At 31.1% G+C, this 26,454-nt stretch overlaps 1 protein-coding gene across 2 annotated transcripts; it reads right to left on the minus strand.

The window, feature by feature from the left end:
- Positions 1 to 952: 952 nt before the first annotated feature.
- On the minus strand, positions 953 to 24,524 carry LOC148621783 (erythroid differentiation-related factor 1-like). 2 transcript variants are annotated; one of them, XM_088576468.1, is made up of 22 exons: positions 24,435 to 24,524; positions 21,218 to 21,444; positions 20,720 to 20,783; positions 20,289 to 20,414; positions 19,436 to 19,492; positions 18,757 to 18,836; positions 17,850 to 17,943; positions 17,148 to 17,269; positions 16,513 to 16,624; positions 16,048 to 16,195; positions 14,242 to 14,450; positions 13,513 to 13,629; positions 12,620 to 12,778; positions 11,993 to 12,332; positions 11,087 to 11,263; positions 10,585 to 10,797; positions 9,785 to 10,008; positions 8,957 to 9,115; positions 8,555 to 8,704; positions 4,419 to 4,566; positions 2,132 to 2,351; positions 953 to 1,862 (listed from the first exon to the last, which is right to left on the minus strand). In XM_088576468.1, the coding sequence occupies exons 1-22, from the start codon at positions 24,456 to 24,458 to the stop codon at positions 1,700 to 1,702; spliced, it is 3,333 nt and encodes a 1,110-aa protein (XP_088432594.1). In that variant the 5' UTR covers positions 24,459 to 24,524; the 3' UTR covers positions 953 to 1,699. The 2 variants fall into 2 exon arrangements, with proteins under 2 accessions (XP_088432594.1, XP_088432595.1); XM_088576469.1 differs by having other exon boundaries at positions 24,263 to 24,461.
- Positions 24,525 to 26,454: the final 1,930 nt, after the last annotated feature.

A 26,454-nucleotide genomic window follows, 5' to 3' on the forward strand; every position in this document is an offset into this window, starting at 1 on the left:
ATTGAAATATGATTGTAATCTTTTTTTCTGTGTGTGGTTTTCTCTTTCAGTCCATGTTCCCATCTTTCAGTACATGTTAACAAATTTCCTTCAGCTTTAAAAACTTTGTATCCCATGTTGTTCAATGACCTTTTTTTACTGATTTTTAGCTCACCAGGGAATGAACTATTGCCATTATTTGCGTCCGTCCTCCTTAACAATTTTTCAAAACTCTTCTCTCCTGACACTGGACCAACTAGAACCAAACTCGATATGAATATTTCCAAGGGTATTCTGCGTGGAACTGATGTGGGGATTTGATCTGTTGCCACCGTTAATAAACATGGAACATAGGGGTCAGACACCAGTCTTTTGCATATATCTCCTAAACTGTAAGGTTCAACAAAATTCTGATAGGGTAAAAGTGTTCAGCATGATGAGATATATCAAATTTTCATGGAATTGTTTACCTTTTTTTTCAATGTTTTTTCCCTCTATTTATAATATTATTACTTCCAAAAAAGTATCATTGTACTGCACAAGATGACCATTGGGATATTCTATCTGTGAAAAAAAACATGGTCACTGTTATTAAAGATAGAACATAGGGGTCAAACAGCAGTTTTTTTGCATATACATTGTACTTCCTAAAATATTAGGTTTAGCCAAATTCTGGCACAGGTTCAGCATGAGATGTTTAAGTGGTTAAAGTGATGCGCTAATCTCCTTAGTAATGTTTGAGTAATCACCCTTTTACAACTTTTTTTCTTTCTTTTTTCTCTTTTTAATTTTATTACTTTCAAATATAAAAGTTGATATAATTGTTCCTTAAGGTATGATCATTAAGAATTTTTATTTTTTAAGAAAACATGGTCGCTTGTACAAAAATCAAGCTAGGTAAGCCATTCAGGCTCTTTAGAGCCTCTAGTTTAAATTCATGTGCATTAGAAAATTGAACCAGTTAGAAGTAAGATTACAAGAAAACATATAAGGTTTATTCATAAATGATCAACAACATTATCACAGATAAAGCTGATCCTGGATTATGCATTTTTAACTTAAAAAAAAAATTTCTGGAGAAATAACAAAGCCTTCAAATGAAATGAAAATAAAATATAGCACCAATGAAAACTGAAATAACTTGCATGGCAGAAAAGGGAGAATGCTTTAAATCTTACTATTACTACTGTCACTTGGATCTCTTCTTATATTCTGAGGGCTGTTCCATTAATACATAGGTATGGGGAGGGCACTCTTTAATGTATACATGGATGGTTGTCAAATCTCCTGAATAATTGAATGAAATAGTTAATCTTTGCTTAAAATTGTTTCTATGGTTGAGTCCGCCGGCAAAAAAGTGCCTCCCCTATACCTGACAAGTTTCAGTGAAACACCCCTGAAACAAATCTACCAAGAAATAAAATGTGCAGTTGTACTCTGAAATGCACGTGACAAGAAAATTGTAAATGATGTACAGCGTAACAAGTTTTAACACTAGTGTCCAATAATATGTTAGGAAAGTGAGAATTTCGCAACACCAGAGATCTTTATCCTGGCTGTACCTCATGGACCAAATTTTCCTCATAAAACTCTCTATGTGCAGTTGTACTCTGAAATGCATGTGACAAGAAAATTGTAAATGATGTACAGTGTAACAAGTTTTAACACTAGTGTCCAATAACATATTAGGAAAGTGAGAATTTCGCAACACCAGAGATCTTTATCCTGGCTGTACCTCATGGACCAAATTTTCCTCAAAAAACTCTCTAATATCGTCTAATAAGCTGAGGATATCTGATAGTCTGTCTAACTCTGCTAGTCTCCCAGTCTTCAGACTAGCTGCATAGAATGTCTTTATTCTCTCAATATCTGTCTTCCCAGATCTGAATAAAAAGTAAGTTTCAATTAACTTTCTCATTGAGGAATTTGACCTTTTGAAACACATACTTTTAGCACAATTTATCTTTTTATACGTTATAAAAATATCTTTGAAAGCCAAATAGTACTTTATGCAACAAACACATCTTAAGCTTGTAATCCATCAAAGAAATTCAACCAACCATTTAGAATATTTAATTAAAAGCTGACATGCAGAGGTAGATGGATAGAAATATAAATTGTACATACACGAAGTGTGGGTACAGTGACATACCTTTTCTTGTTACCAGTCAAACATTTCATCAACTGTAACAGAACAAATTGTATCCTGGACTCCAATATATCTGTCAGGTTCTTGGCTTCCTGTTGTGATTTCTTATCAAAATCTGGTTCTTGGTACTGTTTGATAATTTTCTGTATAATGTCACGACAGGACAACAGATGTGACAAGGCCATCATTAGGGTCCGTAATTTACTTCTGTTTGTGTTTTGAGCTGATAATATAAAATTATAATTTATAAATCAGGGCTAAATCTAGACATCATGGACAAGGAGAAGTTTTGGTAAATTCTATATGAAAAATTACAATATTGACATTTTTGTCAATGTAATCTATTACAAAAACATCTCCCTGTCAAAGAAAAAAGGGAGAAGTGAGCACAAACAAGGAGAAGTTTTTGCTCATTTCTCCTTCTAGATAAGGCCCTGATAAACTTTACTGTGTACTGGTTGCTTCTATTTTTCAAAAAATAATCTGGTTAAAATGTAAAGGAGTAATCAAGGGAACCATGATCCTAGTAGAAATCAAAAGAATGCCATCCAGGGACAAAGACCAGACATGGAAAACATGCACACACAACAAGGATCATAAAATACAACCAAATTACCAAAATAATACAAACAAAGTAACAAACGTAAATGAGCAACTCGTACTACACTAAAAACTGGGCATATGGACCAGGTGCACCAGAAGGGTAAGCATCCTCCGCTTTTCTGAAAATGCACGATCAGCTGCTCATAATAAGTCAAGTCCAGGGTAGACGAAAGAGGAAAGGAAAACTATGACACTCTGAACAAATCAGTTCTCATGGTGCAGATGATACACTAACGATCCATGAGTTCATGATGATGACCATAAAACTTCTGTAGTGATGACTTCAATCTTATAGCAACCGAAGCCTAATTGTAAGAAGTCTAGTGTGATACAAAAAGTCAGCATAGTTACGGCAAACTCTGGCATAATGTATGAGTAGTGAAGATAGTGGAAAAGTAATAGTACATGTAGATATCAATGAGACAAATCATAATTAGGCCATTGTGGTCCTCTTTATGAAAAAAAAATACCAAAAGTGTATTTTTCAATTTTATATCCTATAGCTGTTAACCATTTCATCAATACAAGTAATACATGTATAAGGGATGTACAGACAAAGACTCATTTTATTCTTCTAACATCCCATTCATATACAAATACAAAATGTCAAATACATCTGAGCAGTAATTGTCTTTGTGTACATGTACATCTTTGCCTCCATTTTAAAGGCCATACCCATGATAACCTAAGATTACTATAAAGCCAGGGATCCTCCAGCATTTGGTGGAACAATATGAAATTAATACAGTGGGCACAAAAGGGATAAAGTAAAATGAAACAAAATTCCACCATATTTAAAAACTATTTTATCACTTTTTCATAAGAAGAATTATAGGATAGTTCATTGGAAGGAATGATTTACCAAAATATGATCATGAGTGTCAAAGAACACCTAGATTTAACAAGTGTGTGGAACTTACATTAGTTAAATCTTTATGTGTTCTTTTCACATTTTTTGGTTATTCACGATAACCAATTGATTATCCTATTTTATTATATAGATTTCCTCCATTATTTATTGTTATTTTCAATATAAATTTTTAATTTTTTGAACAGCAGATTGATATTTGTGTTGAGATGTTTTGGTGGGAGAAAGTTCGAGAGTGAAAATTACAGAATTTAATTCACATTGTGAATTATCAATTGTTTTTACACTGGGAACAATTGATATCTCATTGCTATTTATATAATAATACCTTATTATTGCACATATCCACTCTTCTGGTTGTTATTTATTCACAAATTATATGCATAACTCCATGAGCATGCACCTTGCTATAATGTTGTAATGCTAGATTTTAACCTTTTCCTCTATTTCAGCAGGTTGCTAATTTACTTTTGTTTATTCGTGGATGTTATTTTGTTTGTTTCATGTTCAGTTCTTTGTTGTCTATTTTCTCTGTCTGGTCCTAGGAATACCCTCTTTGTTGTCTATTTTCCCAGTCTGGTCCTTGGAATATCCTCTTTGTTTGCTGCTCAAATTTTGGTTTCCTTGATTTCTCTATCTGCTATTTGATGTCCATTGGACACATTTTAGTTAAATCTTACATACAAATCTTTTTTTTTGCAATAACCACGATCAGCCTTTCAAGCAGATGAAGTACAAGAATAGTTGATTTTAAATACACCAGTACACAAATAATAACAACAGCCAAACCACATTACAAAATAACATGTATAAACTCACTTGTTAATAGATACTCCTGTAATGCCACTTGTTCTAGAAGTACCCTAAACAGTTCTAACGTACAGTCAACGGACTGGAAGTGTTTGATGGCTTTACTGTAATGGCTCTCTGCTAACTGTCTTAAGTATTTCTGTTTGGGTTCATTCTCCTATAATGGACAAATAAATAACAGAGTTAGTAAGAAATATTTACAGTGAAGCACTTCATAACTGAGAAACTTTTGGATTTTAAAATTGGATTGGTTAAGTCATGTGCTTACTTTACCAAGATTCAAAATACATTTAAATTGATACAACAGGACTTCTTATCAAATCTTCATTTTACCATCTTGGAGAACAAATTAAAATCCATTCATTTATACTTAAGGTGAATCTATATTTAGTATTATATGTAACATCAGCTGAACAATAAGAATACATGTTTACATATTCTAAAATTATAATATCTCTTTCATAAATAAATTATTGACAACCACATGTACACTCTAAATTTCTGAAGAAAATTTCTATTCTCACTACTCCAGGCTAAGAAAGGAAATTCTTTGCCAGTAAGATCAATAGAAATTATCCTAATCTAATGATGATCTAATTACATTGTGTTTTAGGCTGTATGTTGGTTTTTTTAGTTTCATTAGTCCTTCTGCCCTAAATTTTGCCAAATTGAAAAGAATTCTTTTTGTCTTCTTGCACATTGGTTTTGCCAAAAATTTTATAAAACAAATGAGTTGCATTTATGTAGCAATACACTACAGCTAACGACCATTTTGACGATGCCACTCGCCCACGGTGGACAGATGTCCACGTGCCCACCGTGTGAGGTGGACAGTATAGTGTCCACGCCCACGGTATCCGGTGGATGCGTGATAACCTGTTGATTGAATTTAATCCATGGTTGGCAATTTTATTACAATGTTCAAACGGTTGACAAATAAAAGAACAATGTGTCAATCATTACCTTGACCGTGAGAATCAATTTTCTTTCACGTATAATTGGCCTCAAGCCAAAATTGTGACACCACCAGGTGTTTACTTAGGAATTGATATAATTAGGTTTTTATATGAATTAAATGCTTTAAACTCTTGTTTTTTTTTTTTTGGTTTTGTTTTGTTTTTTCTACTTCTTACGGCCCACATCGTACTTAAGTCTACCATTATATAGTATCATCAAAATGTAAACCTGAATTAATCGGAAACCAAAGTTGATATAATTTTTAAAGAAATTCATAAGGCCTTAATTTTATCATTTCCAGTTGCTACATGTATCATGTAATAATATTATACACCTGACCTGTCACCAGATTGTTACGAATTGTAAATTACAATGTTCAAGAAAATCGAGTATTTGCGAACTCCTTATTTTACTGACAATCTATTTAACGCAGTTGTATTTTCTAAGTGAAAGAACGGATTTGAAGCAGACACGTGCAACTTTAACTTACGGTCTATAAATAACCAATTTCGATATCGTGTCATTTCAACAAAATTTGAAAGCAGGAAGCATCGTTGGAAGATAATATATGATCCAGAATTATTGAACCGCGTACTTCATGAGTTTTCAAATGGCAACAGATTTAACCGCGTATTATCCGAGCACACGTTAGACAACTATAGTGATGGGTGAAAATTTCCCCTCTTGAGTTGAATATGCAGTTAGTTCTTGTAGATTTAGCACACCATAGACAATTGAACGACGTATTTCTTCTGTTTCTTTTTTTTCTTCACTTAGTTCAACATTTTGACTACGATTAGTTCCATTATTATATAATAACAGTAGCATACAAATTGTAGATTAAAATGTTCAAGAAAATCGAGTACTTGCGAACTACTCATTTTACTGACAAGTTTCTTACATAATAATTCTAAAAAAAGTATTTTAAACCAATAACTATTAGAACGCTTTGAGTGTGTCAATTTCTTATGCAAATTTGACAAACGCCTTTGTAATATCGTCGACCAATCTATGTGTTTCACGTTTTATCAAAAGGTTTGTCCCTCTGTTTTGAGCATCATATGAGGTAAAATGATATTTCGTTGACACTGCAACAATTATCGATCCACGAACAACATGCCTTACTTGCATAGATAATAAGAAGAGTAATAAAACTTGAAAGTATTTAAAATTCGACACCGTCATTCAAAAAATATGTAACTTTAAGAGACATATAGAAATGTAAAATTATGCTTTCTTCATACCGTTGACGTTAAATCATAACTTTTCATTTTACAAGTCAGACTTTTTAATTAAAATTAATTTACATGTCATTCCCGAAAATAATCGCATATCAATTTATTAATCAAAATGCACTTCGAAAATGGATTTCTTTTAAAGTGTTTTATTTTGAAATCTAATTTTTTAGAATCTTCTGAAACTTTATTCCAAAAACATTATTACTTTCATTTTTGAAATATCCATTGTTAGTTTATGAATATACAAATAGGTGAATGACACAAGGGCAATCATATTTTTATTTCAATAATTAAATGTTCAGTGTTCTTGTAAAATCATGCTAAATACAAGTATTGTTTTCTTTTTACTAAACTCAATCATTTGTAAAGTATTTGTGATTTTCATATCATAGCCACCTAGAAATAAAATTAATGTGTTTACAACATTAACTTAATTAGTCAAATCAGTATTATCCGTGTAATGTCACAACTTAATACCTGAGCGTGTCACACTCAGCCAATATACAGGAAGTGGTGGATTAACTGCTAATTAACGAGAAGGAATTGTTTAATAATATTCAGATTAAAGAATAAAAAGAAACCGAATTTAATGTTTTATGATTACAGAATCGTTTTAGGGACATCAAAAATTATATTTTTAAATCAAAATTTCGCCATTAAAAATCCCTTATACATGTAAAATAGTGTTAGAATCCCCCAGATATATATAATCTGATAAAAAAATTAATTATTTTAGTATGAATTTTACGACTAACTATATATAGAACAAATTAAACTAATTGGTATCTTTATTTAAACTGGTGTGCCGACTTAGTAGGCCTTTTTTCTGAAAACCTCCAATATATTTCAATACTAAAACGGGACAAAATTGAGTTTGAAAATTTCGTATTTTTGCATTATGTTGCCTTTCACCTGTAGTTATTGATATGGATACATATTAAATTAATCAGAGTAGAGAGTATTATTCAAATTTTAACATATTTAAAATTCGTAACACCAGCCCACAGTCGTTCCGATTTTATTTTCGAATTTCATGAATGTTGCACTTATCGTATATTTCGTTAATTTTCTTTACGGTTGATGACAAAAAAAAAGAAAAAATAATTATTATTACTTCTGAATCTTAGTACACACGTGCACGAAGGTCTAATCATGATTAAATCACCTACATGAATACGTCTTCTAAGGTACATGTAAGTGTCGTTAGCTAATACGCGCCGTTTCAATGTCCAGTTTCATTTCACAATACTTTAAACCACACCCTCAATATTCCTATAATTTATTACCTGTTAATCAACGTTACTGCATCTTTACTTAAAACCACACCCTTGACATTTTATTTAATTGATTACCTGTCAATCAAAGGTCCAAGATAGAACACCTGCATCTTTAGCCACTGTGAGAAATTCATAGCAAAATGATGCTGTTATAAATAGATTCATCTTTCAAAGGGACTGCACATCCAATCTTAGCTGATTTTCTCTAAGAATTTTAAATATTATAAGCAAAAGGAGGGTGCACTCTTTCCATCACATGGTCATTAAAGTATTTTTCTCAAAATTCATCTTACAAGATTAGTTGTTGTTTCCAATTAATATGTTATGTTGAACTATTCAGTATTTCTGAAAATATTCTAATCCAACAAGTAACACTTGATTAACATAAAAAAAAAACCTGCCGCTGCCGTTGATTGATTAACGGTCAATTAAAGAGATCAAATGGCACCTATCAAAGGTCACCACGATTTCCTGTATTTATTCCATTTTTTTGGCTAATGCTCAAGCTTCTCTGCTTTAATCCCGCCCACAGGTAATTGATGATTGTCAATTATAAAGAAGCTCTATTGACACCCGTGAAAATTATCCACCATTGCCCACGCCCACCATGGGAAAAGGGAATCGTCAAAATAGTTGTTAGCCGTAGTGTATGTTAGAAAACATGTAAATTTACCTGTTGCCGAAGTCCATTATGAAAGAGAGAAGCCAATCTGTGGTTAATTGTTCCAGCTCGGTATTCATACATAGGTTGCCTGGCTGGAGATGTTTCTGTGTTACAGTATCTCAAGGATTTGTTCATAAAAATAGCCACTTCTTTTTCAATCTGTAATGACAAGCATTTGGAAGTATAAATAATCATATAATGTTGGATACCATGTCATAGAAATCCAAGTCTATTATTACCAAAACCTTTTACATTCACGAACAATTTTTTTTACATGTTCTTATAATTCATCTTTTTTTATTTTACATTTTGGGTGACATGTTTTGACAACATCCCAAATTATAAAATAGATACTTTAGATTCCATGTGTAAAAAAATAAGCATACCATTTGAAATACTAGTATTACTCACCTCTTCTTGTGATGAGGTAGACAAAGGGGCATAATCCTGTAACAACATAGCCATGTTAAAAAATGTGGTTGACAGTTCCCAGCAGATTGAGTCCCATATATCTTTATAATTCTCCCTGTGTTTTAAAATCTCCAATGCTTTTTGGTAACAACTGATGGCCTGAAAAAGGGAAAACAATAGAGTTATGACTAATTACAAATAGGAAGAAAGCATTTTAATTTTTTGCCTGTTCCGACTTAAATTTAGTTACAATCGATGCACCTTATCCAATCTCTTAAAAAGTTCTCTGTCGGAATCAAGATCTTATCACAGATTATTAATCCATTATAAAAGAATAAATAATCACAGATGTACTTTTCACAAAACCAGTAGTATATTCATACTCTGAGTTAACTACTGCTTTACACATTATGACTCTTATGTGCACAAACTTACATGGGAATACTTTTTGTCACTATGGAAGCAAGAGGGTTGGCTAAACATAAAACCTGGTTTCACCAATCATTTCACTTTGAAATGCCTGTATCAAGATTGTAGAAGGAAATTTCATATTTCCAATTTATGCTGGATTTTGCCACTTTTTATACTACATCTATTCACCTCCCTTCCCAATTTATGATTATGAATGTGGTAATTTAGTTATACCTTCACTGATATCCTCATATACCACAAAAATCTGTTGTTTATTTTGGATCTCCTGATAAGTGCTCTGTAATTATCTACATTACATGGGGATCGAATGAACCATATGGTTCATATTGCAATTACAACTGTGATGTATTTTTCCAAATAAAGAAAACCTTGAATAGATTTCAGAATTTAGAGTACCTGTTTGTAAGACTTTCTCTCCTCGCTACAGAACTCTCTGCTTGATGATCTTGAGCTGATAGCCTGTTCCTGAGCCTTTACACGAGATAATCTCCCTTTGTTAGACATTAGCAGTGCCCTGTTAGCTTGATCCCCTATTGCTTTGAACCTTGATATCCCTTTGTCAAGACTTGTTTCACTTTCTTCACACAGAGACTCAAACTCTCCTTTTGGAAATATTCCATCTACACCAAATAAAAATTACAAAAAATACAACATGAAGAAAGTAAAAGTTTGCTAGTGTAATGCTTATTGCAAAACCAATCTACAATATATTTCTGTCAAATAATCAGGAAGGAGCAAATATGAATCAAAATTTGAGAAAGTAATAAACTGAAACTAAAACTTGAAGTTTGTTAGCGTTAAATAGGATATAATGGATTAACAGAGTATGGCACTTCACCCTGAAAGAGTTGTGTTAAAATTCCATTTATTTAGTATTTACTATTGCTCTCCTAAATTGTACTTTAAAAAGAATGAAATAATCTAATATTAAGGAAGTAGACCTAGGGTAAGGGCCATAACTCTTGACGTTTGTATCATATTCAATTTCACCAAAGCCTATCAAGCTTTTGTTTGTAACAGAATGAAATCAGTCCAAGTTACTTTGATGCTTACATGAGATTAATGTAAAATGCTAAATACAAACATTCAAATGATTTGTAAGTGTTGTGTCTCTTACCATAGGCCAATCTCCTTAAATCAGCATTAAAAGTAATGAGAGTACACATTAAGCTATACCTGGTTCATAGACTCATTACCTTGTTTTTCCAATAATAATTGTGCCTGGTTCATATACCAAACACCAAGTTCATTCAGAATGTTACCATGACGCTTCAGTAATGATTTCAAAGGTTCTGTGTGTGAGTCAGTTGTTAAAGCATGTGCCGTTTCTATTGCAAAAGCATAACACTGACGACATAAGACTAGTCTCCCATTCACAGTCTCTGGCAAACTACATGCCCATTCATATTCTGGAGAAAAATTAATATGTCATCAAAACAATCAGAATTAAAGTAATGCACGAACTGATTCAACTGAAAAAATATGTTTGCTGTTAAATACAGTAGAAAAAAGTTTATGTCCAACACGAAACTGATTAAAAACCATCTATGAACAATTAACATGTATAACTTCTTTTATCATTTCTAGTAAAGGAAACATTTGTGGTATGCACTATCATTTGAAAAGTGATCATTCATATGGTATTAAACAACATACATGATCATTTAATACAACATCAAGTTTATTTGTAGACCTTACCAAAACTTTCTAATTCCCTGCTGGCACTCTCTACAATGGCTAACTCATCCTCACTGTACTCTGGAGAAATAGACCTCTGTGTGTACATCAAGTGAATATCTCCAGCTAAACTCAGTATCTGTACTAGCAGACTAGCATCATCTCTGGCTCGTTTGGGCAATAATATTCTTATACCAGCTGAAAAATAATGTGTGTCTTTTGTTTTTTTTTTCCTTTATTTTCAAATAATCAAACTTATCATTTTCTTCTAGTAACTGCAAGTAAATGAGTTTCCAAATGTTAAAATTCTAAAACAGAAACACTAAAAGGACATTTTAGTTCATATAAAACAAGGGGGATCCAGCTGTAACCTTTTTTTTTTTAAATTTTAACAGTTGCAGGTCTTTTTCATATTAAAATATACATGAACAACTTGTAGAAAAGACTATAATTGCATTTTACACCAAAAATATTTTTTTTGCCTGTGATACACGTATTTGTTAAAAACACATCAAAGAATTAATTTTTTTTAAAATGGACATGTTGAAGTGTTAAATAACAAATTATGTTTCTTCAGAGATACTGCTATTTGTCCCTACAAACCAATAATAAATGTTTTAAAAAAACATGTCATATTTCCATGAAACTTGATACTTACACTTGTATGGCACATTTCCAACAGGCATTTTGTGCTTTGATAAACCAACAAACCATATTCATGGGGTGGATCCAAAGATTTTGAAAAAGGGGGTCCAGGCTGTTATTGATCATTTTTGCACAAATTAACAAATACAAAGATGAGGGGGTTTCAACCCTCACAACATCTCCTGGACAAACCAGTGATTTGAAGTAAAGCGTTAGTATTTTGTTGGTTTCTCTAATAAAATCTTAACTTCAATTTCAACCTGTTATACAAATAAAACTTACCAAAGCATTGTAAGGATAATTTAACATATTTAAAGCTCTCAACTATGTTTTGCTCTGCAAAAGTTGACTTTGCTATGGAATAAAATGTGATTGTTGCTTTCCTTAGCAACAGTACTTTTGACAAACGGTGCCAAGTTCTCGATGTAGAAGTCTCTGATACTTGGAGGTGTTCCATATCATGCAGAGGAGTATGTTTGTCATCAAATGGTGGAGCAGATTTCTTCAGAGGTTCATAATGTAAAGGAATTGCTTCATTGCTATTACATGTTCTTTGCTCCTCCACAATATGGTGCTGTTTTCTGGTCAATACAGTGAAATCTTTGTCCAATGATTTTAAGCCCTGAAAAAAAGATTCAAGTATTTGATTAATGGTAAAAATAAATAAAGGTAAAGATCACATTTTACTTAAAATTCATCCAATAAATACTTAAGGTACTATTTATTATTTTTAATGCATTGTTTGAAATTTTTAAATCTCAGATTAAAGCCTCAGATCTTCTATCATCATCTATCACTGAAGGACAGAAAACACTATAATTATAGAAATATTGTGTGTAAATTATAGACCCTACACATCTTTTCACTGTTACAATGATTATGATCAACACAACAATGGTTCCTACTAACCTTAGCTATGAACTGAAGAGTTGTAGTACATCTGTCCTTAATATCTTCAGCCAGAAATCTATTGTTAACAAACTCTCTAGCTTTACAATAACTATGTGTCTTTACACAAAGTGCCTTTACATCTATAGATGTTGATGAATTTTCCTCTTCTTCCTCTTGCTAAAAGTTAAATTGAATTGTATATGCATTTACTAGGTTATTTAAACTTTAGGCATTGAAATATTTGTGACTATATGCTGGTAATTTCACACACTAGGGGTGCTATTCATTATGCAGTTCAACTTGATCCACAAATTTGTGTTACATTACTGGTTTTGTACCAAATGGCTCATCTCAGACGATATATACCAGATTAACTGGAAGTAGAATGAGTTAAAGTCCTAATCGTACCAACTGATGGAAAACAACCCTGTTCTCATATCAAACAATAAAACTGAAAGCAGACTCTCAAAAGTATACCCTTACTTCCATTTTGAAGATGTAAAAACCTGGATTATTGCCTTTGCAAGTATTGGACTATTTGTAGGTGAATAACAATTTCTAACTTTAATAATCCTTTATTAGCTACTTAAATTATGAAAACTAATAGTATACTTGCCTTATCAAAAATATTGTTTTTGCTATTTTTGTTCTCTTTTTGTCTTTTTAATGAAATGAAGAATCACACTGTTAACAATAATTAAATCCAAACAATTTTCATGTGTTACTAGACTGTGTTTAATAACACATGTAGAAAAGTACAGTTGTTTTTTAAATTTTACAAATACATGACACTATATTCCTAACATACCCAAGGCTGTAATAACATTTTTCTGATAGTAACTCTATATTTTAATTAATTCTAGAACAGCTCATATAAATCCTAAACAACAAGTGTTCTTAATTAAATTTACCTCACTCTGTTCTGAATCCTCTTCATTACTATCACTATCCTCACTGTCCCAATCATTATTGATAGCTGTCTCGGGTACATACAGGTCTGTCAGTAAATAACATGCTGATGTATATACCTGTATCAATAAAATTAATACAAACATGATCAGTTTTTCACTATTACAAAAAATAGGGCATTTATGGAACTTTAAGTGATACCCTGCCATGTAATGGGAAAAAAGACATTGCAAAATGTTTTTAATTATCTTACTTGGAAACTACATTTTGCAAAATACCGAAAATTGAACTTACCTATATTTTATGGAACTAAACAACTGTGCAAAGTTTCATAAAAATTTCATTGATCCATCCCAAAGTAATCTGGAAACACTTAAGGTGACAGACAGACATACATGCAACTTTTTGTTGAGGTTATCGCATAATACCTCACCACATAGGGGTATAATAAGACAATGTGTATATAATTGCTTAAATTTCAATGACTCTCATAAATTAACAAATGCTCTTCTTCTTTGAATGAGGATATACCTGCCAATGCTATTCTACACTGAAACATACATGTATTTTTACATAATGTGCAATACCAGGAAAAAAATGAAGTCAATTCATTTTATTTTTTTTTCAGGTTTTTAACTAAAAATCAGTTATACATGTAGTTCAATTAACCTTATATTTAGCACATACTGTATGTTAAGATGCATATAAGAAACTAAGAATACACTAAATACCTGTGCATGTTTGTCTTCATCTAATAACATTAAACAATTTTCTAACAGAGTTCTAATTGTTGACCTTTTCTTCCTACAGTCTTGTTGCCACAGATTACGAGCTACCCTGTACAGCAACATGCCAAGAGGTACAGTAAAGGGGCTGTCATTAGCTCCCTCTGAACATAGAGCAGTCAGATCATAGAGTTTCACAACATCATCATCTACACCTATAAAAAAAACAAAGTACTGTAAAATCATTAGGATTATGATGTAACCTGATGTGAGGAGCAATATTACCTCAATTACACTAAGTAGGTTTTATAAATGCAAGAAAACCACAAAATGACAAATTTAATTCTAGTTTATGAAGCTGTATTAATTAAGGAAAATGCCAAAGCATCACCCTGAATGTGGGCTTCAGTACAGGGCTCAAGCTACTTGAGAAAAACAGGAAAAAGTGGGGAGTCGTCAGGGAGAAGTGAATGCATACATGCATCATTCACAATTTATGCTTTTTTTTAAATTATATGTGTTAAATGATGTTACATACATGCACACAATAAGCAGGCATTGTTCATATTATATGTACATTTTGTATAAATTAATTTTCTTTTTTTTTAGATGTTTCCTTTTCTAAACGCTACATATGTAAGTAACTAAAAATTTTGGAAATCAGCCTGCTGACTGAATGATTGACTGTATTACATGTATATATACACAAGATTAAATTTCTAAGCAAAAACCACCAGATAAGATTTATCTTGTTAAATTGGAAAAAAGTACAATGTTCCTTGAATTCATTTACTTATAATTAAATACCAGTTAAACCGGACCTTAATTGAACAGGAAACATGTCTAAACCCATTTCCAAATTTATTATAGCAACATTTATATACAAATAAGCAAAGCTTCTCACAAAGCAGCATCCTTTTGATTTTGCCTTTCTTAGCAGCACTGTGTTAGAAAATTTCAGGCATAGACAATTCTGTTGGAATTTTCATTTCTTGTTTTTTCCCCCTGGTCCTACTAAATCCATAAATATTTTTCGGTCGTAATATCCAGTTTCTTGATATACATTATGTAATTTGATCAAGAGTATCAATATATAAATTTAATACTGACATATCAAGACTGAAACTTTACTGACACATATTGTAGTGGTTGGTATGAATTTGTCACAAGCTTTATAAATATTCCAGCGAAATGAAGAATTTATTGTTCAATTATGAAACAAGAAGATCAAATTAAATGCTTTGTGTTTTCTACTGTATTATCAATTGAGATATTATCAATTTACCCAAGAAACCACATACGACATTTTGTAATGGGGTATGAATGATCAATCATAAATCATCAGAAGCAGGAGTGAAAAAATGTTCATTCTGTATCCTGTCCTAAACGTTTGAAGCAAAAAGCTTATTAAAATAGTTGCTTGTAACCAAATATTCCATAGATTTAGAAGATGTTTACAATTTTTTTCCTCTCCAGTGCCATTTTTGTTAGAATTATCATCAGGGGAGAGATAACTCCGGACAAAATACTGCTTAAAGATGGAATACAGTCCCGACCAAGGGGAATGTCACCTTATTTGTTATTATTTGAGAGCAAACTTAGTGACCCCAGGGCCACTATTTGCCCAAATCTCAAAGTACCATGAGAAGTGGGTGAGTAAGGATGAAAAAAGTAAAAACGTCAAATTTTAACAATTTTCAACCTCTTTTTGAAATTATTTTCATATTTCTAGACATACGAGATAAAATGCACTATATCACATTACAAACATAATTCCTTCATCTGCAAGTAGTAATCAGATAACAATACTACCTTTATAAAGCCAGTATGTATGGCCTTCTTTGGTGGCATTAGATTTGAGGAAAGCCAAGATATTCCTAGCAACATCAGCCATCATTGCTGGGTCAAATTCTGAACTCTTTAGATTTGGTATATCTTCTGTCTTTATCAACTCATATTTCTGTCATCAACATAAATTTATTATAAAAGAACTATAAATGTTGGCTGTACATGTATTTTTCAAGAGCACAAGATTTTGAACTACACGTTATGCTTAAAGATGCTTTTTAACTGCAGATTGAGAACAGTGGATATAAATGCAAAAAAGTATTTTGTATATATTTTTTAATCACATAATTATCAAGATGTTCTTAATTTAGGCAGTTATTGATTAATATATAATAATTATTAATTTAAATGAGACAAAAGATCAAAAGAACATGTATGCAGTAAATAGAAACCTACTTTACACACTTCACCTTTCATGTTTCTACAAACCTGTACAATACCATTTAGATGGTAACACATGGCCACCTCTGGGACATTACTCATCAGATTGTCTAACCAGTAATCTAATCCAGTCAGTACATTTATAGGGGTTTGCATATCTCTAAATAAAACAAAGTATGAACATTTAAAATTGTACTGATTTTGTTAGTACACGTATTAACTTTTTTCATATTCCATATACAAGGGAAAGCAAAAAATGTGTGTTTCCACTAATATGCCCTAAAAACTAAGGTCGGTTTTTGACTGGTTTGCTTTTAAAAAGAAGACATTTTTGTGACTTTCTGACTTTGATAGTGCTTGTAAAAAAACTTAAGGGTCAGCACAAAAAATTAGGGTTGGGAGGGATAATGGAAACACAGGTAATTTTTAAGCTTTATGTAGTGGTAAGCATATCAAATAGATTGTTCACTTCAATACATTTAAATTTCACATTTCTGTCAAATTTCTGTAGGATCTCTTCACCTTTTACGATTGTGATCAAAGCCTAATTTAGTAAGGAAATTATGGTTATTAAAAAAATAATTTTACACATGTACATGTATATCACAATTGATCAATAGGTTTCTGATCATGTCATTCTCCACAAGTAATGTTATTCATAATGTTTAAAAACAAAAACTCACCTAAGTCTGAGGCTAATACAGGGGCCATTTTTATCTTTAAATATTGGTAGATCTGTACCAATCAACATTCTGATATCTTCAAATGTCCATAGAACTTCTCTATGGAATCCTGGTACTTCAAACTATTTAAAAAATAGCTGATTAGTTATACAACAACATTTGGGAGTATCTGTGCGATAATCTAAATCTAAAATATTCATAAATGAAAAAATATTCTGTACATTGACAACCATTCAGCATGTGAAAGAGTTGAATAAGACCACATACCAGTAGCTAATTAGTTTGACTGTTCAATGCTGGCCAATTTACTACACTTGTACTTACTTACTGTTATATGTAGGTACATTATAAATTATTATTGCAAAATGTTTGAACACCCTCTGATTCCAATGATTAAAATTTGCATTATCACAGTGTTATAATGACTTCAGCATGACTTTCTACATATGCAAAAATACATGTAAATTAGATCTTAATATCAAATGACAATATTCCAATCATAAATGCATATAATAATTTCAGAATTTACAGATTATTTTCATAGCATGACAATCCTTTATAAGTGCTTTGCACAATACAAAGTTCTGTGAATAAAGTACGAGGAATCTTGTGAAATATTGGTTCAAACTGAAAAAAACAAAGAAGCAATATGTCAATTATTTTACCAATTAAATAAATTCCAACAAACAATGACAGTTTTACCTGTTGTGGTCTGACTAGGTCTTCATCAGTTGGCCCACTGTCTTTATCAATAACAGGAACAAAATCTTCTGTTTCATCATTGGTATCAGCAATACTGTAAGAAATAGAAATGAAGCAATAATAAATTTACAAAAACCCTAATAATTACATAATTCATGAAATTTATGATTTTATTGCTGGCAAGTTTACATATCTAAAAGATCTAAATTATCTATCTATTAGAATTTCAACTGGTATGTAACATGATGTTAAAGGTGTGATTATGACACTAATTGACTGAATGAGAAATTGGCACAGCAATTAGATTTAGGTTACTTCTAGTCAAATCTGTCTTTGCAACCACCATATTCAACAATAACCTGCCTTAAAAGACCATAACTATAATATACCTATGTAGTGCATTTTATGAAAAATTAACCTGTATATAAAGACCACTTGTCTTATGTGACCATGATTTAGCTCTTCCTTCAAAGGTTACAAAAAAACAAGTTTGTCTGCTACTAAAATTATCCTCTACATAAAAACTTTGTAAATTACCTTTTACTGAGAAACTTTTTTTATTTGTGGATACCAATTTTTATGGATTAGGGAAGAAACACAAATTCATGGATTCTTGAATTTGTGGTTTTGAGGTTTTCAGTATACACATCAAAGGAAATCTTTTTTCAGTTGGGAACAAAATTTCATGGTTTGGCCTACCCACAAAAACCATGAAAATTGGTACCCAACAAACAACAGTACTTTCACAGTATGTAAAATCTTTGTGAATTACCCACTGCATAAAAACTAGTGAATAACTTTCTATATAAAATCTTTGTGAATTACTTTCTGTATAAAAAACTTTGTGAATTACCTTCTGTATAAAAACTTTGTGAATTACCTTCTGTATAAAAACTTTGTGAATTACCTTCTGTATAGAAACTTTGAAAGCATATTTCTGTTCTGTAAATTGTCTCTACTTTTGTTCTTCTTTGGAACACATTTCATCTGAGATAAAAACCATACACACATTAATGTTAATACTAAAAAAATAGTACTAATTTGATTTAAAACTAAATGCATTTTTTTCTTTATAATATTCAAATAACTATTTGTAATAAATATTCAAAACAAAATGGTCTTATTCCAGATGGTACATGTAACAGGATTTATCACAAATCAAAAATAATATTCTAACTTTGCCCTTTTTTTCTGCATTCAAAAATAAAAAGATTATTTTTTTATGTTCTCAAAGAGATAAAATACATGTACTTACTTTGTTTAATTACCTGGTTCATGACTCAATACTTTATTTTAATAATTGTTGTTGGTTGCTTCTAAATCAAAATGACTGATTAATTGTGACTTTACATCCTAGTGCAAATAGTTGATGTACTTCAGAACAAGAACTATACCATGCTTTGTACTAGTCTAACTTTTATTGTGTGCTAGCTCAAAGAAGCAACAGTCCACAGCCTGCAAGTATGCAAGACAGACACCTAACTTAGACCTATATTTCTGACTCCAAGTCAACAAGTCATCAGTCAATAGTATATATACAGTATGCCTGGCAGAAATCTGCATATAGTAAAAAACTATAGCATTACCTGCATTTCCTTAGCAACTGAATGGTAATAAAATTCTCTTAACCATTTCCAATCATCCTGGAATTACACAAACAAGTTGTCAAATTTCATGTACTTTTTACATCCAACAATTTAAGAAAAGTTTCTCCGTTTTCATCCAAATTACTTATACTCATAAAAATACTATTTCAAAGTAAACAATTCTTCATCCAGTAAAATGTATTAAACATGTCAAAGACCATGCTTCTGTGAAAATTCAAAGCACTGAAGAAACACTTAAAACAGTAGCAAAAGACAATACATGTGTACCAATACTCTAAATTAAGAAGCCATAAGAATTGATTGTTTTCAAAGGTACAATAAAAAGAAAAACAACCTTCAATACTACTGGAAGAAGATTGGATTAGTATGGTAATTTCTAACAGCAATGTTCACTGTAGTTTAATTTATAAACAATACTGTCAGTATCATTATCCCTGAAACTAGTTAAATGCTTCTCCATCTAAAAATCAGGCAAAATGTGTATAAAATGTGGCACATGAAGGAAAAAACAGAGATCTTATTGCATGAACCAAGTATTCATACCTGATACCTTCAGAAATAACCACCAAAGTGTTTGTAAAATTTGTCTTTTTAAGATATTGATAGGTCAAATTTAGTTGAAATGCACTATGAAAAAAGGGCGGGGAAATTTTCTCACACTTTTTCCATATATAACCAGTCAAAAACTATAAGTCACAGATGCTTTACGATAAATTCAAATAGATTTTCTAGATGTATTGAATATAGTTGAAGCAAAAAGACCAAATTGAGAATTATGATGTGCCATCCATTGCCTGATTCTTACACAGAATGGTTCTTAACATGTTTGTACCTGCTGCTGCCGAAGTAAATGCTTGTGTATATCAAACTCATCAATTAGTAAGGACTTCCCAATACGATGAACCATCATGCTGATGTGACCTTTTGAAAATGGAATTTTAAGAAGCTTTTTGATATTCTGAAAATTAAAGTAAGTTATGATAAAAAAACATGTGCTACTTAAGATATATACCTGTATGTAAACACCTTCATAAAAATCTTCCTACTTGACAATTTTCAGATTGTACTTACATGCATGTTTACCATGAAATAGCAATTGTATTTTAAGGGAGTGATTAGAATGTGGATTATTGTAACTATTCTCCCATTCCCAATATCATACAAATGTACATGTATGTACATGTAAGTATATTTAAGAAACTAAAATCAAAACCTTAAAATGTATTTATTTCTGAAGTGTACAGAGAACAACCAAGTACATACATGTGAATTAGAAATGACATCCACTTCTCCAGTCAAGTCTAGGTCATTGTTAGCCATTTCAATACTGCAATAAAAAATGTTAAGATGTACATAATACTTACCAGAAAGCAACAGGTTATAATTACATGTATATATTTGAAATCACATGAAACAACTGAGTGTTAATGCTGCAATAATATTAATATTATGTACATAAACAATAAAAACTAAGCAATAAACAACAAGTAGACAATCTCTTTAGTCATTATTTTTTAATGGATATTAGATTTTAAAAGTTTACATTGAATGAACTATACATTAAAAATAAAAATGAAAAATTATTTTGCAAAAAAGTTAAATATGAATTATTATAAATTATATATACATGTACATTGTAAGTTTCATCAAAATAAGCTATTATTTCATTATTGTGCTTTGTGAAATAATTTCTGCAAACTTAGCTACATATGAATCCATAGTTTGAAGCTTTTCTTCAACTTCAATGTGTACATTTCATACCTTGAAAATTGTGTATGTTCCATCCTTTCCCAAGTGAAATCAAATATATTTTTCTCCATTTTAGATGAGTTTCTGAGCCAGTTTGATGGAGGAACATTCAAGTTGGTGTAAGGCTGAAGCACTGAGAAAGCAGGTGAATCTGGTACTGTGGAATGTTTGACCACTGCCATACTTTTAACTTCCTGGTTTCCATCCTTCCCTCCTTTGACTAGCTCTTTGTCTTTATGCTAAATACATAGAGATGTTGAATTTAGTAAACTACGTCATGTATGTGCATAGTGCAGAACTGTGCTGTTGAATAAAATTCAGTCACGGTCAGTAACGTGACCAAAAACATATGATATCAAAGGAATTGTGTATGCTTATATCACCAAATTTCATTCTTTTAGTTTTTACATGATAACTTATTCAATATACTTCAACTTGTAGTTATACAATTAAAAGTAGGGGTACTGTACAAGTAAATGTACATTTTACTTATTCCAGGGTTTTAGCTAGGATTTTGAGGGCTTTAGTCACTTTTGCGTAGAGCACGAATGACATATTATGGGCAGCAGAATTTTGTAAATAGTGAATAGTATCATAAACTAAAGACATAAACACTCTTAAATATATTCATTTTAAGTTTACAGATACAGGCATAACAATAAATACAATAAATGTTACAACAAAATAACTATTATTTTCTACAACAAAATGTGTGTTACTTAATAAAATAAAATAGTTACTACTAGAAAAATAGTAAAATAGAATTTTTTTTTACATCATGACAAAACTTTGATGCATTCAGTCTAAAAATAGCTACTATTTGACATAAGCTACTATTATCGTATGACCTGACACTCAACTAATAAGAGAAAATCCTCTCAGTAATCAGAAGATAATGCAGAAACTAGACAGATAGAAAGGATGTTGGCCACATTGGCATAGTCAACTGCAGAATTTTGCACTCTGTAAGCGGTTGCTGCATGATATCTAACTGCTGGGCGGTAATTTTTTAGTGACCTTTGACCCCATATCATAAGTAGAATAGAAGACATTCGTAATCATTGTGATTTCGTTTTAAGAAGAAAAGAGAATCATAAAATAAATATTTATCATTGATTAATACTTCATAACTGTCCGCTATTGCGTTAAAATTAATTGAAATCCACAAGGTGACCAGTCACACATCGGAGACATTGTTTTTGTGTGCATTTAAATTTCTAGAAATAGACTGCTATATATGTTGCGAAGTTCGTGAAGGATTTGTTTTTATATAGGAGTAAAATCGGTCAGTATCCATTAATGATCGAAATCGTTTAACATGACTAATCCTTAAAATAAGGATATATATGTTATATTTTAAACGTACTTAAAAGCAGAAATGTCTCAAGTCAACTTGACGCTTTTTTGGGCGGTCGAAAACGGTCACCTGAAGTTGAGTGAGAACCCTGGGATTATCTTTTGTGGTCCTAATGATCAAATGATTGATAAATTGTTGTTATTTTAAAGGATTATTAACAATGCACATATCAGGAATGCCAGGTTAACAACAATAAAATGTATTTCACAACTGGTTGACCAGGTAATTACCAAGCTTGGGGTCATAAACTTGTCAGAGTGTAAGGCCAGGTGAAATTATGTAACTTTCGATTGACAGTTTTTAACAACATTTTTATTTAAGGTGACAAAAATTAATCTGAAATACTTTTTGAATGGAATATGTTTTTATACACTTTTCAAATTTTAAGTGACGAAAACGATCTAAAACATTTTCATCATTTATGGTGAAAATGATGAGCGCTAGCTAATTCACTGCTTATCCTCAGTTGGTGGGTTTTTTCTCTTTTCGTCATTTTTTGTCATTTAAAAAATAAAAATTCAGAACATGTGAAATTTTGTTTGAATCTGTATTCAGTAATATGAAATTTAAAGCAAACTTGCAAAAACACATCTTTCTGTTATCATTACCGTAATATTTCAAGACCACCAACTTTTTAGACACTCTAAACCTAAACAGAATACAATTTCTGAAATTTAACATTTCATTGTTAAAAAAAATATATAATGATTATTACCTGTAATTTTATGATTTGCTTCAAACCTGTTTAAGGCAGTGTCTTTTTAGTATTATGTAACCTATACAGCTTTTACTTATGACCTTAAAATCACTTAAAGTTTGTGGCAAGTTTCTGATTACCTAAACTACATGTGTAAAAGTTACTTTTATTTATTGATTACGTGAGTTAAAATTTGTCAAGTAAATACATTTACACTACCATCCAACTAAATTTTACTTTCTCTATTCTTCAGAGTGGAGTCAATACATTGTATTTTCATCCATATGACTCCACCAGAGGAAAAACGAAGATAAAACAGCATCATCGTTATAAATGATGACGATGAAGATGATGTGATTTAAAATTCAATTATAAAAATTAATAATTGCCTTGAATTTATAAATATTTATTATAATTTTATAAATATATTAATAATTCATTTATTAATATTTATAATTCATTTATAAATATAAAATAATTGCCATATTTTGATTATTTATAATTGCCATAATTATAAATATTCATAATTCAATAATAATTAATAAATATTAATAAATGATTTATAATTGAATTATAAATATTGACAAATGAATTACGAAAATTTATAATTATTCATAAATTATAAATATTTATAAATACTTATAAATATTAATAAATAGGCATTTTTTTCTACTTTGGCTTGCCGTAAGTTTTTAATCATTTAGTGAAAATATTTTGAGTGGTACTAGTATTTTCATTTCTATCATAAGTCTCAACAAAATAATGAAAAGTCAGATTGTAGTTATATCAATCAGCCCAAAGACTAATTTAGCTTTTATGAACGTTTGTTTTCTTAAATCTGATACTTTCTGGTTTCACTATTGTCGTATTGACACTAAGAGTCTTAAATTATTAAATTTACGATCATTTCCCATACAATACTAAATTTTATCTAGTGTCGTGTTTTTTATTACAAAGTAGGATGTCAATTTAAGAAACGCTTGTGGCAATTTACAATACACACAGCTCAAATAATGTATTGCAGTACCGCAATACATGTACATATGAAATTGCATCTCGAACAAAACATAAATCCAAATTCCACGAGTTCAAAATGACAATAGCATTGGTTCAGGATTAGGCATTCATATTTTTCTCGTCCATTAACGAGATAAACGTATAGTCCAAATGTTTACGTTCTCGTCTGTATGGTCCTTCATCTTCGAAAATTCAAGAATTTTTTTCTATTGAGGGGAGATAATCCACACATAACCGGAAGTTTGTGTTAGGCGCGCTTGCTTTATACCAAGAGTAATCCGATACTATCAACCGAATCGTATGAATCTTGAAAATTATGAAGTCGAGCAATTTTTTACATTCCAAAATAGCTTATACCATTGATTTCGGTAACATTTTTGCTATAATTGCAATATTACAAAGTTTTCGGTAGTGGATACAGTAGAGGTTGATAATTTAGAAATATTTGCTGGAAGATGAAATAAAATATGATATGAACGACTTTTTGTGAAGTTCTGTTATACAGTATGAGGTCGGCAAGGTCACGCGGTCGGTGATCAGATAATTTATGATGTTCTTTAGTTACCCCACTCTCTATAGAATTTATTATTAGGAAAGTATCAAATAGGTTATTTCGTTACTAAGTTTAATATTTACGTCATGTAATAACGATGTTATTTGCCGCTGTATCCACAAGAGTTTTACAAAAAAGTAATACCAATATATTTTACTAGAAAGTATACAATAGCTTTTTTTCTCGTTCTCACAAATATTAACTTATGAACTTTCATTCACAAAGACAATAAAATTGAAAATTTCATTACTGGTCCGTCAATTTTAACTGTTTGTTCATTCCAACTTTTACATCGAACAAAACGATGTACCTTTTGAAACAAGCAAAGGCTCTATATTGTATAATTAAACATTCAGCCTGTTTTTCCCCAGAATCTATGGATATGTAATATAGTACCAGACACTCAAATAACGAACTCGACTAAGTTAAGTGTTAACTATCGGAATTATTGTATACTCATCACGGTATTCTTAGAAATCCAGTACTGATTGAAACTGATCTTTTTATTTAAAAATGGTTTGATACGTCTGTTACACTCTTATAATTAGGAGAAAAAACACATAACTCGGAAAATTAATTTTGAAACCTGAAACATTTTTTACCCCTAAACGCAGTGGCCTTATTCCACATGAAGACTCTAGTACAGTTATATGTGATTAATATATTAATAGTATATATTTATGAGCTAGTATAGGCGTCATTTACTTCATAATATATAGATACGCCTTAGGCATGATAAACTGTTTTTTTAAACTCAGATACAGATATTTCATTGCACACTGTCTGGCAATTTGTGATCGCCCTAAGTCGTAAAAAGAACCATGAAAGAATCAATTGTGAAACTACTAAACATAGGCCGAGTACCAATTAAACGGTTCTTTTTTTCCTAGAAAAGCAGAAGACGCTTACCCTACCGGTGCTCCCAGTTTTTAGTGGAGTCCGAGTTGCTCATTTACTTTTGTTTCTTTGTATGTATTATTTTAGTTACTTTATTTTCTTTGTTGTGTTAGTCTGTTTTCCGTGTCTGGTCTTTGTCCCTGGATTACATTCTTTTGATTTCCGCTGGAATCTTGGTTCCCTTGATTACTCTTTCTAAGCATGATTACTCTAGAGAGTTTGACATTGAAAAATGTATTAATTTCTTTGTCGAGGGAATATGCCCCGGCGCATCTATTTTGCATTGATTTGCATTGTTACTCCCGTAGTGGTATTAATTCAATGTGGATCCTGAAAAATTCGAAAGATCTTTTGGAGACAATCAGTTCAAGAGTATTATATGAATATGATAGCATTAAAACCTATGATTTTTCAACACTGTATACTTCTATTCCCCATACTCAGTTAAAATCCCGACTTAAAAACATTATACATCGTTGTTTTTCCAAAAAGATGGTACACCTAGATACAAATATATAGTTCTTGGTAGAGATTCCTCATACTTTGTAAGAAATAATTCCAAATCATCTTCCAAATATACAGAGGAAGATGTCTACAAAATGCTGGAATTTTTAATTGACAACATATTTGTCCAGTGTGGTGGACGTGTTTTTCAACAAACGGTCGGCATTCCAATGGGAACAAATTGTGCTCCTTTACTTGCTGACCTATTCCTTCACTCTTATGAG

Source organism: Perna viridis, chromosome 3, assembly GCF_037379345.1.
Source record: "Perna viridis isolate PV_CMFRI_1.1 ecotype Kerala chromosome 3, ASM3737934v1, whole genome shotgun sequence".
In the NCBI taxonomy this organism is placed as follows: Eukaryota; Metazoa; Mollusca; class Bivalvia; order Mytilida; family Mytilidae; genus Perna; species Perna viridis.